Raw genomic sequence first — 16,612 nt, forward strand, 5'->3', positions numbered from 1 at the left:
GTACCCCCTCTGTAGGTCCTCAACCTAGGTACCCCTTTATAGCTAGCTGACACTGGATGCCAGAACCTCTTCCGGAGTGGTCCCCTCTAACTTTAGGCAGACCCCCAGGGACAATCTTCAGTACTCACGACCTGTGTAGGCTTTCGGCACACCGTATCCCCTCAGCTCAACTCAGCACTCTCTGGATTCTCAGGCAACACCCGAGACATCCACCTTCTTCTGACAGGAGGAGACACAGCCGCACTCTCCTTCCTGGGACTCTGCTCCCGCCAAAGACACCGTGCCACACACTTACCCCCAAACTTATACCCACTCCCAGAATAATCTGCCTTCTGGGGTAGTTACAAGCTGGGATGTGTCCCCTGATTGGGCTTCCCACACTGCCCTTTGAGAAGCCTCTCACAGGAGTAAGTGGGGATACTTCTCCCCTCAGCAGGCACATCTGGAAGCCCTGACACCCTAACTAAACAGATCACAGCCCTGCTGTTAGGCAGGCAAGGCCCATTATAAATTTACCTAGCACCTACCTGTAGGGTGCTACATTTGCATTTTCTCAAGATGTGTTAAAGCAAAATTACTGTGCCTGTTATGTTTCTTTTTTTTTTTTTTTTTTTTTTTTTTTTTTTTTTTTTGGAGTATGATTATTTTATTTGGACTAAATGACAAAAAAGTTTTAAAATAGATGTCTCCACTCCAATAATTTAGGTTGAAATAAATGAAGCTTGATAACAGTCCAGTTTGAGTTGGTCATAAGACTTTAATCCTGGTGTGGTATGAATGATTCAGCAGCAATTGGTTGCATCAAATGATCCAAATGGTTAACATTTTTCACTTTCCAAGCCATCTAAGAAGAAGGTCATGAAGGGGGTTATACCATCCTCGCGATAATCCAAAAAGCCCACCGTACCCTCTGGGTCCATTGACTCGCCTGTGAAAAACTGCAGGTTTTTGAAGTTGCCAAGAATTTCTTTGACTTTCTCTGCTGCTCCAGACATGAAAGGCTGCACTCTTTGAGGATTGTTCTTTTCTAGATGACTTTTAATTGCTTTCATATAGTCTTTAATATATCGTTTGAATGCATCCTTAGTGAATCCAGTTTCCTGAAGATGGTGGTTCATCACAATGTCAACTCCTGATACTGTTACACCGTCACCTCCTTCCTCTGCGCACTCAGCAGATGCATTGCCACCAATAAGAGCTTCATCAATGTCACCTTCTCTTCGGGTTATGGTCTTTCCTTCAACTTCAATACACAGCCCATTAGAGACTTCTTTTGTTGGGTAGATGTCTGAGAACATTTCGTCATTGCTGATGACACACTTGTAGATAATCATGGTGGCGATGGATAGGGAGTCGGCGTCCCGGAGCGGTGTACGGGAGCTTCAGCTCCGGCTAAGGGTGGGGAGAAAAAAGGAACGAGTCAGCGCCTCGCTTGCTTCATGACACCACAGTCACTTAAAACACCTCAGTGTGTTCTGATTTTTAGGACACTGGCTGTTTAACAATGGAAATACTTAACATGTTTTTAGTGACTGTGGTGTTGAAACATGACCGGACAAAGGATTTTGAGCTGTTTGGGCATTCAAAGTGTTTCTTTAATATGCCAAAAAAAAAAGCACTAAGCAGTTTTCTTAATATTGAAAATAAAACAAAACCACCACAGACTTTAACTGATTTAAAGGTGAAAATTGGGGTAGATCAGTATTTTGACTTGATTTGTGACTTGACCAAAATAAATGACTTGCTTGACTTCTAGCAGGGACTCGACTTGACTTGCTTGCTTTTCGCCACAGTAACTTGGGACTTGCTTGAGACTTGAAGGTTAAGACTTGAGACTTGCTTTTGACTTGCACATGTGTGACTTAAGGCCCGTACACACGTGCAGATTGTCGGCCGAAAAGATTCGGCCAACGACCGATCGGCCGATTTTCGGCTTGTTAGTATGATGCTTCCGACAGCCGACAGCGCACTTTCGGCCGAACAGAATCTGTCGTGCAAGCATTAAAATTTTTGTTGGCCGACACCAGAACGGCCGATTGTTCGCCAGTCAGTACAGAATTCGGCCGACAGACAGCAGATTTGCAAGACTGGGCATGCTCAGAAAAGAAAAAACACAGGGATAAGTTAACCATCACATGACATCACTTCTGCAGTCGGCGGACAAAATTCGTGCGCAGTCTTTTGCACTTTTCAGCGGGCACAACAGCCCGGGGACAAAAGACGGCCGATCGGTCGGCTTTACTCCCATGTCTGACTTCTACTTTAAGTTCAGCCTGATGGGCGACAATGGCACCCCTCCATATAGATACAGTGGTGGAATAATTGCGCAGATGGCTACATTCGTTTTATAGGATACATTCACCTTTAAAAAAAAAAAAAAAAAAAATGAACATTTTTTGCATTGTAAATAAATGTGCATTTATTTTATTTTTATTACTCTGCAGCCTGTAAGGCATTGCACTGCCAGGATCCTGATGATATTATAATGTGACATAAAATTAGGATGTACCCCATTCTTATTCTATAGCTCCCCTGCTCTCATTAAAAGCTTTAGCGGTCCTTAGTACATTTTAAAGCCAATAATGATATTTTAGCTTGTGTATGAAAAGTGATCTGGCCGCGAAGGGGTTAAAGCCTATGGGCGTTTCCTGGGTGGGAGTAGGAGGGGTGTCTAGTCGTCAGGGACGCTTTCTTGCAGCTAGAATATCTGGAAAGAGGGTGTGGTTATGATAATAGTGGGCGGTGCTGGCATCATCCTTGGCTTCTCCAAGCCGCAGCTGATCAAAGCGATCTGAGCATCCCGAATGGTGCAGCTGGTGACAGACCGGTCCGGTGAGTACCGTCCTCTGAGTACATATCCCGGGAGGGAGAAGGATCATAGACATAACTATACCGCAATCATCAGGAGCCCCCAATACAGTATAGTGACAGTGTCAGCTGAGTACAACAATAGGAGGTGATCATTACAGCCACATTGGTGAAAGAAACATTCTTATCATTGTGCTAAGCCAGGCTTTGTGAATTCCGCCTGATGACAGCAAGGTATCTAATATTCAATACTGCTCTAGTACACAATCTGCAGTGTTATACACATCATGCTTTGCAGTAGTATTATAATACATAAATACATACAGATCATGCTTTGCAGTGTTATAACATACAGATCATGCTCTGCAGTAGTATTATAATACATACAGATCATGCTTTGCAGTATTGTTACATACACATCATGATTTGCAGCGTTATAACATACAAATCATGCTTTGCAGTGTTATAATATACATATCATGCTTTGCAGTGTTATTACATTCAGATCATGCTTTGCAGTGTTATTACATACAGATCATGCTTTGCAGTGTTGTAATAAACAGATTATGCTTTGCAGTATTATTACATACAAATCATCATGCTTTGCAGTGTTGTAATATACAGATGATGCTTTGCAGTATTATGACACAGAGATCATGCTTTGCAGTATTATATTATGCAGATCATGCTTTGTCTTGTTATAATATACAGATCCCCTTAGAGCTAACACTATGGTCATCCTTTCATTCATGAATTGAAAGCTGTAGCAGTCACATGATTGTTCAGCATCCTGCTGCAGCCACCCATCCATGTGTGTAGGATATATGCGTTCTTTATCTCTATATCCAGGATCATTTTTCCTGATGCTGCTGTATCGGTCTTGTCAGTAAATGACACCAGAACCTCCTATATATGTCTATTTTCTACAGATTTGCAGCCCCTATATATAGCCTCCCATCTAACTGACAGCTGTACTCTTTTGTTACCCACAGCTCCCCCCCCCCCTCCTTACCCCTGCTACCCATCATCCTAATCATCTCAAAATGAAGCAAACAGCAACTTGCCTAGCCTATGTATCAAACAGCAGGCACTGAATGTCATTATATCTCTATCTTCACAAAGAACTGTAGTATTCCATTGTAGCCACCTGTTAATAAGCATTGGCTTTTTTTGTCATCCTGATGAAAATGGGACATAGCTCAAACCTTGAGGATTGTAGTGACCCCTTTTACAAGTCTATGCGATCAACTGCCCGTTGTTTCCAAATCCCTGGGCACTGGTTGTCTGCATTGCAGTAGCTTTCAATCCATTGACATGATATATGACTAATGCCACAAAACTTTTGCCTGTCAGAGTGTGCCACTCTATCTATAGGCTCTAATAATTGCTATAGTGCACATAGAGGTATTTTCATTGCTTGCTACCCCTGCAATTCATCTATACATCCTCCCCAGCCTGGGGCGCATTATGCCTGCAGTGCAGCAGTGATACACACTGACAGATCTGAGAGATATTCATATAGCATTGTGCAGTAGAAGGTAATGAGTGCTTCTCCTAATCATACATTACACTCAACTATAGGGACATATATACCAGTTACTGCAGTGGCCACAAAATGGATGAGGGTTGTATCAGTATAGTATGCAATGAGAACCATGGAGGAAGGATTGACAGGAACAATTACCAAGAGGCATTACTTATCCTATTTACTTTGCCAATGCAAATTGCGCAGGAGGTAAGGTAGTTATAAAACCTTTCAGAATTATCATTCCTTGGTATGGCATGGCCCTAGTTCATTGCAAATGTTTTTCTTGTCTATTTAATTTAAAACTGTGCTTGGGATGCTGTTAAATATCAGCTGTACTTTGTCAGAGTGCCAGAGCACAAAACGATGAATTGCCCTCCAGAGACCATTTTTTAAAAGATTTATTACCATTAGTACATAAAGCCAGAGGTTATTTTTAAAACACATCTCTTTTCATTAGGCCTCTGAATATAAAACCTAGTGATCCATGTAACTTCCACTTGTCTGATTTTACAGTGAGGATAAAATGCAGCACAGATGTTCAGAGAATATGCAGGAAGGGATGCACTGCAGGTACTAGCATTTCCAATCTGCTTGTGAATTAGGCAGATTGAGCCATTTATAATACAGCTAAAAATAATAATGCTATTTATTATCACCTCTAAATATGACCAGGCAGTTGCAAGTGTCCCTTCTTACAAAACATAAAATGGTATTATAGATCTTTCCTTTCCAAATATTATAAAAAAAGGGTTTTACTATCTAACATATGAGGTTCTTGCTGTTTAAATGGTATCTGTTAGGGCACTGTGTAATGCTAAGAATATTCCAGATCAGCGGTTTGATGAAAAGCAAGCAGCAGACAAAGAAAGGCAAGCACCCTCACAGGCTGGGTATAATAAAAGACGCATGCTCAGAGAATAAAATTAAGCCTAATCCATGACTGCTTCTAACTAGTCCCATGTAGCATCCAGCCCTGCCTTTGTAATGGTCCCTGCAGGTGTGGGGGTGGAACCCAATGATCCAGTTTAACGTGTGTGGCATGTATGACAGTGACAAATTACTTAGCGTACTGCAAAGAGTGTTCAAGCAGCTTTATTATCTATCTATCTATCTATCTATCTATCTATCTATCTATCTATCTATCTATCTATCTATCTATCTATCTATCTATCTATCTATCTATCTATCTATCTATCTATCTATCTATCTCTATCCATCCATTCTCCTACCCACCTATCAGATCCATCTGTCTATTTATCTACATCCATAAATCCATCCATCCATCCATCCATCCTTCTACCCACACTTCCATCTATTCATCTGTCTGTCTGTCCATGCTTCCATCTATCCACCCACCCTTCTTTATCATATCTATCCATCCATCTATCTATCTATCTATCTATCTATCTATCTATCTATCTATCTATCTATCTATCTATCTATCTATCTATCTATCTATCTATCTATCTATCTATCTACCGCTATCCATTTATCTCTATCCATCCATTCTCCTACCCACCCATTAGTTCAATCTGTCTGCCTTTCCTGTCTATCTACATCCATAAATCCATCCACCCATTCATCCATCCATCCTTTTATCCATCCATTCTTCTATCCACACTTTCATTCATCTGTTCATCTGTCTGTTTGTCCATCTTTTCCTCTGTCCATCCATCCATCTATCCACCCACCCACCCACCCACCCATCTCTATCTATCTATCTATCTATCTATCTATCTATCTATCTATCTATCTATCTATCTATCTATCTATCTATCTATCTATCTATCTATCTATCTATCTATCTATCTCAGTACCAGAATTCAATTTTATCAACTAAACTGTCAGTATAGGCAAGGTTAATGATAAACAGTTTAGAAACGTGATCTCCTTAAAATGTTTTTTTTTTTTTTTTTAAAGATATGAACACATTCCTATTTTTTCCATTAAATTACATTGTTGTCACACTTAATAACTGATGTCCAGAATCCATTGTTTCAGTCACCTGTTGTAGAAAGACATAGAACCAGCACAATACATGCATATGTTCACGATTGCTTCTTGCTGCCTTAATGTCTATAATCCTAATGTTACTTTTATGAATGTTTATTATACAGTACAATTCCATTTGATTGTTGATGTGTTCTATACCACAAATGTTATTGCTGGTTCAGAAACATTTTGCCATCTGAAAATCCATCTGGGTTTCAAACTCATTTCTTACTAGCATTGTTTGTTTCATGTCATTCACCATTAGAGAAACAGTAATAAAAGTATATGTATTCAGATCATGCTGTGTATAATGCAGGCATGAAAAATACTGCTGTATTGTCACATACATTTTTCTTATGTATACATTTTAAAAACTATAGGGTGGGGTAGATACGTGATCAAAGCTTATCTGTCATATTATATTGTAGATTGATAATATTCATTAAATATAATGGCAGATTATCTAAAGCAACCATAAACTGGGAAATATGCAGAAGACCGTTGAGGATTTTAAACTGTGAGATCATGCAGTTTTTTCATATGGCATGGATGTTCTGCTTTGTCATGACAGCAAGAGAATGTTGGCCTTGCCAGCTTTCTGGATAAATAGGAAGGTGGGGGGAAGAAAAGGAACAAAGGGTGAGGAATGATGCATAAAATATTTGTCTTGGAATATGAACACTGCTTGCTTGGAGAAGTGCCTTCTTGGTTCTTGTTCCAGTCATAGAAAGCATCATTGTGATATTAGTTATGCATGACAGTTCACTGAAGAGCAGTGGCCACACACAACTCATACAATGGGATGAAAAAAAACCTAGCAGGGTTCCAGTTTTCCTACTAGTTGTATGGATGCTGCTGTCCTTTGCAGTCTGTTTCTTCTTTCACAATAATATTTTATTTTAAATAAATAAAATCAGTATTAAGAATGATGTACAAAGCTAAGGTAGCAATGCATAAAGAGAAAACCTATGCTTCCTAAAAGTGCAGGTTTGCATGTTGCTATATTGACTGCATTTAAAAATGTTGAAATATATAAAGTAATGAAAGAAAGGTGGAATAATGAAAGTAATTGTGTGAAGAATGAAACCGCGTCTGTGGGTGTGTGATGGAAAGTGTGCATGTCTATAATTATAGTTTGAACTCACGTAATAAAAAATAACTAACAATGCAGTTATGTATTTATTAAAGCTGAACTCCAGGAAAAATCGATTTTTAAAAGTTGGATTGGATCCTCCAATGCTTGCTATGTAATCTGTGGAGGGCTGTTGTGGATTACTGATGAGGTTGGGTTCGCAAATTTGATGCAACCCGCAAATTAGCTGTGCTTGCTAGGCCAATGAGATGTGGGAGGGATATTCCTGCCCCGCAGTTAACATACAGAATGGAAGGGGATGATGCTTTTAACATCATCGATTTAATATGGCCATTTCCCCCTATTAGGTCAATGATGCCTTTTATGTATGTGCAGGGGAAGGGAATCTCCCACCCGCAGCTCATTGGCTGAGCAGTGACAGCTAACTTCCAGGTTTCGGCTGAACCCAAGCTCTTCTCTACTAGGGATGCTTAAATTGTTGTTGATAGTTCATTAAAATAATAAATTACTTTTCTTTATGGAGTAGATGCCTAACAAATTACCTAATTTACTTACTGTAAGAGGAGAGAAGTTGGTGTAGCACCACCTGGAAGATCACCGCTGTATGTGGCATTGATTACTATTGACTACTTAACATCCCCAGCAGTCCTCCAGATGTTACATAGCGATCATTAGAGGTGACCACACAGGCCCAATTAACTTTTTATTTGTTTTCCTAGAGTTTAGCATTAAAGTTGAGCTGCATTGAGATATAAACAACACAAGTCAAAGCAGATCTTGAAGTACAAGCAAAGTCTGCATCTTGCTCCCCCCACCCCTATTTGAAATCAGTGCAGTAAATTTAAAGAAAAAACCTTTAGTTAATTAATTAGCTTTTGTACTGCAGGGGATGATGTCACCATTATTCCTGGAAGATCTTGGAAATGCTAAGTAGCCCAAATCTCATGAGATTGCGGTCCAGCACAGTGCAGTAGCATCTTCTCAAGAAGTTTGGACTACTCGGTATTTCCCAGAATCCTATCGGAAAGGATAGTAACGTCATCCTCGCCCAGGTGCTGGGGCATAAGTTGGAGATAAGGTACAGTAAATATAGAGTAAGTGTACAGTCGGAGGTAAGGTACAGTAAGTACAGTATATTACCACATTTTTTACCAATTGTTTTTTTTTAAGTATTGTCCAGCTTTTAGACATAGGTTGGGGACCTGGTTAACTAAGCTGATCTTGCATTTACCCATTTGACCACGTTGCCTTTGCCGAGGCTTGGGGTCTCAGCAGGGAGCTCAGAAACCAAGTTTTTTGTTTATAGCCAGACATAGGTGCTTTCTTACATAAAATAATAATAATGGTGATGTGATATGTGATCTATGAATTCACGTTATTGTATATTTTACTGGTAGATCAACATTAAAACACAGCTGCAGCCAAAATAATAAATAATAAAAACAAATAGCCCATTAATGATAAAATATTTAATCATAAACACCAACATGCTGTGCTAAACATACATATACTGTAAATCGTAAAATCATGTGAAAATTAGTAATCAGCAAAATTCTGTGTAAGCATAATAATAATGAACCCGTACACAACTGTATCAATAGTGTTCAAAAAAAATCTGTGAAAAACAAATTATAATGTCCCAAACACAATAATGAACGTATGAATGTGCAACTATATCATAATCCTTCCTTGGCGGTTCATAGACTTTAAAGTGGTTCTAAAGGCAGAAGGATTTTCATTCTATGCATTTAGGTAAAAATCCTTCTGCATACAGCTCCTTCTCGGCATCAGCCTCCCCCCCCCTTTATACTTACTTGAGCCAGATCTCGATCCAGCGATGTACACAAGAGCAACGGTTCTCTTGGCTCTCTCCTTACTGCACTCAATTTTTGAAATTTCTTTTTAAAAAACACAGATCTGCAAAACTGCTAGGTAGCTGGGACTGTGTATCAGCTCTCGCAGCAGAGATCCACAGAGTTGCTCTTCTATCCTCCAAAGCAGACCTCCTCTCAACAGCTTCTTCCCTAGGCTCTGCCTATATATAAAAAAAGAGGCAGGCTCCTGCTGCTGTCAATCAGAGCCAGTGAGTAGAGACCAGGGGGTGGGTGGGGCCAAGCCGCTCTCTGTGTGTCAATGGACACACAGAGCTGGCTCAGGATAGAGCATGCACGAGTGCCCCCATAGCAAGCAGCTTGCTTTTGGGGCAGTCAGCAGGGGGGAGGAGCCAGGAGCACCGGCAGGGGACCTGAGAAAGGGCTCATGCGTCTTTAAATTCTTTAGTGATCAAATCTTGTGCTCAGGTGAATTCCACCACCACCCCTAAGGGCACACTCTCACCTTCTAAAGATAACCTCAAACTCAGTAAGGTCTCACACACTTGTTCTTTAAAAGCCAGGATAAGGCTAAGGTCACTGCAGTTCTCGGAACCACATTTAGGAATCCTGAAGTAAGCAGCAGATGTCCGCTCAAAAAGACAAGGGAAACAACATAGTGCTCTCCGAAATCCAACATATTTATTAGCCAGATAAAAGGCTTATAAAAAAACGAAAATAACTTTAAAAATTCCTCTTTAAAAAACAGATTTGCAAGGCTGCTAGGTAGGTGGGACTGTGTATCAGCTTTCACAGCAGAGATTCACAGAGTTGCTCCTCTGTCTTCTAAAGCAGTCCTCCTCTCAACAGCATCTTCCCTAGGCTCTGCCTATATATAAAAAAGCACAACTCGCTTTAAATATGGACCCGTCCTCTGCCATACTTCTTTTACGCCCCCTCAGCCTTCCCAGATAAATGACGGCTAGCATAATAATCCTCTAAGCCCAGGCTGTCATTTAACTGTTCCTTGTCTGTGACTGGACAGTGAATGGAGAACTAGTGCAGCTCATTTCTTTGTCACTCTGCTTTCAGCATGCTCCTTGTTGGCACATGAACTGATTGGATCTTTGTGCTGCTTCTTCCACTTCTTCTCCACTGTACAGGGACTGCAAGAAGCTGATACCAAGCAAATGCAGGCACTTACACTGCATGTATAAATAAATAAATAATGATGTATTAATTACAGAGCTGTATATAAAGAGCACTGCAGACTATTCCATAAATATGCAAGGTTAGCTCTCCCGAACTCAAAAGTTTTTGTCAATGTGGAGAGGAGAGGGAGGAGATTACAGATATTGGCAGACTGTGTCAGCCTAGTAAAGTATATCTTAAGCAGATTTACAGCGAATTGGGCAGATTTTCTAACTGGTCCAATCAGTATTCCCCTGAGAGTTCATTGAAGCTCACAGCTTTGTGGTTTTAACTCTTACCAAACGGATTCACTGTCTAACTGCTGTTTTGCTAAATAGTGCAAGGGGCTTAGAAGAAAGCTTGCAACTCTCTTTATATGACTTTCTGAACTAGACTGACTAATATTATGATAACAGAATATAAATTGGTTTGGCATAGTCAGGCAACTCAGACTCCATGCACATTAGCTTAAAAAAACCCCAGTGGTCTTGGCAGAAAAAAAAACAAGTTTTGAGCATTTTTGTACTAGTGTTTAGGGGCATTTAGCATTTTGGAGCATTTAGCCCCCGCTCACACTGAGGCGACCTCAGTCGCCGTAGGTCGCCTTCCATAGAGAAGCTGCGGACCCGTTCTAATAGGAGCGACACAAGTCGCTCCGACTTAGAAAAAGGGTCCGGAGCTCATTTGGGGCGACCCGGAGCGACCTGCATAGACTTCAATGCTCCGAGGTCGCAGGGCGAGCAGCGCGCTGCGACCTATGAGGTCGCCCCGGCAAGTCGGGTCACTGCAATGTGAACGGGGCCTTAGAGTTTTTTTTCTGCCAGAAAAAAGCTCTCAAAAAAGCAAAACAAAAGTGTTTTTTTTCGGCCCCTAAACGCTGAGGTTAAAAAATGTCTCTAGACTACCTAATGTACATTGACACATAAGATAACATTAGTTGCTTTTACAGGCAAAACGCTTACCGTAACTTCTCTAGGAGCAGTGTTTTTTTAAACTAGTGTGCATGGAGCCTCAAAGCCCATCTCCAGGGAACTTAAATATTCTCCCTTGCAGTGGGGCTGTGCCCATACTGCTAAGGTTAAAGGCCTCTTTGGGGGAAACAAAAAGCATTTACTTACCTGATCCTACATTTCTCTGGAAAACTGTGGTCCCCTTTACCCCTGTAGTGCACTATCCCTTGGCATCCTCATGCCCAGTGCAGGTGTCACGTACCTTGGATGGAGGCCAAATTGAGGTAAAGGCTTCCCTTGCGGCTATGGTCCAAGCACCCTTTAAATATATTAATTTATATAGGCTCACTTTATTGCTAAAATTACTCTGAAATTCAAGACGTAGCTGGGTGTAGTAAGATGTCCACATGGGTGTTCTATCAGATTACTGCTACCCGTCAGATCGTGCAACGGAAGTCATGTTCCAACCAAAAAATACTTACTGCGCATGAGCAATGCGTTCCATGACGCTATGCGTTCCAAACACTTCATGATCTGACAGGTAGCAGTAATCTGATAGAACACCCATGCGGATATCTTACTACACCCAGCTACGTCTTGAATTTCAGAGTAATTTTAGCAATAAAGTGAGCCTAAATAAATAAATATAGTATATTGACATCTGTGATTCTGTTTTGATGTCACATTTTGAAAGAAACTGGACACCAGCAGTAGGAAGGTGGTGGAGGCCATGTTGGTACACCCCGCAATGCTCAGCGCTTAACCTTTATGCTTTCAAAATAAAACGTCCAATCAGCATCTGTCTTATACAGTAACAAAAGCTTCCAGGTCATCCTGTCGCTTTCTGTGGAATAATGACAATAATTATGATATTTCAGATTTGTTGACCAGCATTCAAGGAGATGACAAATAAATGCAGTACTTATTTATACAAATGTTGATGTTCGCACATTGCCTGCATGCTTATATCTGCCGAATTTGCTGACTTCATCCATAAACATTATAAGGAGTGCAGTGAATGCAGTAAAAACAAGCGATACCTCTGTTGTCAGAGCATGATGTCACAGGTTGTTTGTCAGTTGGTATTCTCTATTCTTATGGATATTGGCTCATGTAATGGTTATCTGTTCTCTACGTGGGCATTATAAACACATACATTTGAGCAGTCACATGTTAGCTTTCATTATGTAATTCTTTAAAAAATGACAGCTGGGAAATGAGTAATTATTGTTTTCCTTTGCGATTAGAGTTACCTGCATGCATACATTGGGGTTTATTTACTAAAGGCAAATCCACTGTGCACTACAAGTACACTGCAAGTGCACTTGGAAGTGCAATCGCTGTAGATCTGAAGGGGACATGCAAGGGAAAAAAAAAACAGCATTTTCGCTTGCACATAAATGGATGATAGAAATCAGCAGAGCTTCCCCTCATTTCAGATCTTCCCCTCAGACCTACAGTGACTGCACTTCCAAATGCACTTGCAGTGTGCTTGTAGTGCACAGTGGATTTGCCTTTAGTAAATAAACCCCATTGCATGTAAAGGATAGAGACAATTCAAAGATACGTTTTAAAAAACGATTTTAACTAAACTAAATGTAACCACTGTTGGTTGGGCTTGATACCCTGCTTGGTCTTCAGTCTTGTTTACAACACTCCCAAACCACAGGCTGAAAAATGGGCTACCCTTTTCACCAGCATTCTCTATATATTTAAAAATACAATTCACTAGGGGACACATGGGATAATGGGTCCCTTTAAGGCCCCATTCACACTTGCAAATGGGGTCATTAGTGATTACATGTGGGAGACTCAGCAGGGATTCCTGGCGATTAGCTGCGGATCATGTGGACCCTAGTGAATTGGGTGACAGCTGTCAGAGACATGAGATTTAGAATTTCCATTGGTTGCTATTTCTATTTAACCCCTTTGCGCTGGCTCCCGCTGGCCCTTTAAGGAGTTGGTATTTTCAGGAGTCGGGGCAGGGCTTGTGACCATGTGACCACTGTAATTGGCTGTCATGGTGGTCACATGATTGAAAAACTCCTGATTGTTACAAGCGATCGGGAGCCTTTTGTGAGCTGCCGGTCACTTTGCTGGAGTGCGTAGGGCACGCACTCTCGGCACAGCTCTATCTGCACTAATGCATGCAAATATGCGCCCACTTGTTGCTAAGGCCCAGCCGCCGAGAGGCTGCATATTTCTGTGCCTAGGTTAGTGCCTAGGGGTTAAGCGCAATGACCAGACAGGAATCTAACTCCCAGATGATCCCAGATATGACGAAACGCGTCAGTTAGAGCTCCTGTCTGTGATGTCAATGCGTCTTTCTACCTAACTCCTTTGATTACTTCTATGATTGGTGGTTGTTGATTGACGCTGTTTTTCTTCCGACTCTGTGTAAGTGTTCTGTGTATTTTTTCATTTTTAAGCAGCGAATTGTGTCCACTTGCATGTGATCGCTTATGGAATCATATTCAATGAAAAAATGCCATCAGATAGCAGCAATCTGAGCATATAAGTTTAATATTAAACGTGCCAATCCTAAAGTTTACTACATAGAAAATTGTGGAAGATTGGGAAGAAAGGATTTTCCAGGCACATAGATTACTTAAAGGAACAATTTTATTCAAATTCCATAACACATAACACTAGAGGGGGAAAAAACAAATGAATCACAAAACGAAAATTGAAGGTCTAATAAAATTGACTGAAACCAGAATTGGCTGAACAGTCAAGTAGGTAACATACAGCAGTTCTACTAAATGTCATGCATAATTGAATGCTAATAGTCACAGAATGCGACTATATATACATGTTTATATACTCAGGTAATGGTGACAAAGAGTAGTAGTTCGATTGCTCAAGTTGCTCAACATGTTTCGCCTCATATAGAAGCTTCGTCTGGAGCCTGCTTGTAATTAGAATGCATAATTCTGTATGGAATAAAAATATATCATTACTGATAATGCAAATTATTTCCAAAATTGTGTCATATAAATAACATCTAAAGTTTGGGAACTACATGCATGTTCATGGTGACGTATCCAATCACAAGTTAGGTCAATGCAAAACAGGCGGGCGGTGAAAACCCCGTGGGCGCAACGGAAAATGCACCCCGGAAGTCTCCCAAAAGAACACATGTGGGGGACCACACAGTAACAATTTATATACTGGGTATCAGTAGATGGTACAGATACCGGTAGGCAAATGGTTTTATACATACCTGTGTGTTTGTTATGCAGGACAAACGTCACCGCAGAAACATAATAGTTAATAACGAAGGGACATTCATGGATAGGTACAGAGCTCGATATTAAAAAGGAAGGATTAGCCCAGGGGTAGTAGAGCCTAGGTGCCACCTAGGTAAGGACATAATAGTACATCAATTAATGATTATTTAAATATCAAATATAGTCAAAAAGACTATAGGGGACTATAGAGCGAAAGATATATTTCCAGGTAAAATGTGATAAGATCTAATATACAACCCCCAGAAACACTGTGTGGAGACATGCAATAGGATACAAAAGGAATAGTCGTTAAAAGTGTGGATTGCCAGAGGGGGCCTCATGTCTTACCAAGCATTGCACTATGAAAGCATATCTCGATATATTCAGTGGAAAAAAGCCAGCAAAGTATACCAGCAGGTAATGGTGTATCAGTATCCTGGAGTGGACGTAAATAACATAGTATTTAAAGTATATTCTATAGGCTCCTGGTATTGGTTAGCACAATAAGGTTGAATCAGTTTATGTCCAAGAAAATACCTTGTGTCAGCTCTGTCCTATACCTCCATGATGTCTGCTCCGGATGGGGAACCGCCGCCATACTGAGGCCAGCGTGTGTGGCCTCTTTATAGTGTGGACCCCGAGCGGCTCGTCAATGACGTCACCGCTCCGGCCACACCCCCCGACGTAGCCTCGCGATACACCGAGCGACCCGGAGGTCGCACCGGTAAACGCGGGTATATACGGAGGGAACAAGCGTGTGTGCGGGGCACAAATGTCCCCACATCCGCTTGTTATGCCGCAGGACGTCCGCACCGGAAGTGCGTCACGTCACTGCGGCTTGTCTGGCCGCACATGTGTCAACAAAGGGAACTTTCCAAGGGAGCACGCCACAGCGCCACCTCGGGTCACCGCCCGCAGTGCAATCAAAAACCCAATCAGCGACAATAAGGATAGATCACCACTGCAGCAAGAAAGGAGAGAAAGAAAAACGAATTAATTATGACAATAGAAACTTATCGATCTAGGTAACTATTTATCACCATTGTACAATAGAGTACCAAGGAAGGTAATCGGTTCACAAAAATGACAGTTCAGTAATGTTGTAATAGTATTTAACGGTCACTGTATTACATTTGTACATATACAAAAGAACATGAATATAAACGAAACTATATTAGGCCAAAATAGAAGGGAAGCATACATCTTAATTAAAATGAAGCTAATTGGATAGTATACTGTGAGCAATATGCTCAATATAGTGTATTTGGACCCAATATGAGTCACATTACAATATAGCTTCAAAGAAAAGAGGGGGGGCATAGATGGAAGAGATTGTAATTGGAATGGAAAAAGGTGTCCACAGACTGTGACCATAAACAACCAAGAAGTATAAGTAGGTTAAATAAATGCCATATAGAGGTACTAGGTCAACACACCAAAACACCAAAGAAGATCAACCATATAGTCCGGTAATGCATATAAACAAACACATGGTGATCTTACATGTCAGCTGGATTTTAGAAGTTAGACCTACAAAAATGGTTTGTAGGATTGCATTTCATTGATCCCTGGCCTTTGGGTGGCATTTAAACGTTCAATCCAGAGGGTTTCCCTCTGGAGAATCCGCTTATCTCAGTTCCCCCCTCGGGGGTCTTGGGGAATGATCTCTAGGACAAAGAACCTGGCCTTTCTAGGATTAAATCTATGATGAAGATCTATATGCCTACTCACTGGTGTAATCATTTCCCCCCCTGCTGATACATAGACATGGTCTTTTATTCGCTGACGTAATTCCCTGATTGTCCTACCGACATAGAAGGTACCGCAGGCGCAGTACATTAAGTATACTACGCCTCGAGTACTGCAATCTGCTCTGAATTTTGGTCTTAGAATTTCACCATCAGGGAGTAGATAATGTGTAGATTCCTCAACCCAGGGGCAAAACTCACAGTGTCTACATCTATACGTACCTTGAGGGGACCTAGATTTAATTTTGGGTGGCTGATAAT

At 41.0% G+C, this 16,612-nt stretch overlaps 2 protein-coding genes across 14 annotated transcripts in view; one reads left to right on the plus strand and one right to left on the minus strand.

Moving 5' to 3' along the window:
* Nucleotides 1–704: 704 nt before the first annotated feature.
* On the minus strand, nt 705–1,435 carry LOC309559240 (translationally-controlled tumor protein homolog). Its single transcript, XM_082262459.1, has one exon. It carries the CDS (start codon nt 1,332–1,334, stop codon nt 819–821), a length of 516 nt encoding a protein of 171 aa, XP_082118585.1. The 5' UTR covers nt 1,335–1,435; the 3' UTR covers nt 705–818.
* Nucleotides 1,436–2,774: 1,339 nt separating this feature from the next.
* MAP2 (microtubule associated protein 2) overlaps nt 2,775–16,612 on the plus strand; it is a 321,972-nt gene continuing 308,134 nt past the window's right edge. For 9 of the 13 annotated variants that reach the window (XM_082262368.1, XM_082262379.1, XM_082262378.1 and 6 more), the window contains exon 1: nt 2,775–2,832. The gene's annotated coding sequence lies outside the window, so the exon portion shown is untranslated. The other 4 variants (XM_082262375.1, XM_082262377.1, XM_082262372.1 and 1 more) reach the window with 3 other exon arrangements.

Source organism: Pelophylax lessonae (assembly GCF_965119305.1).
Source record: "Pelophylax lessonae genome assembly, chromosome: 6".
NCBI lineage: Eukaryota > Metazoa > Chordata > Amphibia > Anura > Ranidae > Pelophylax > Pelophylax lessonae.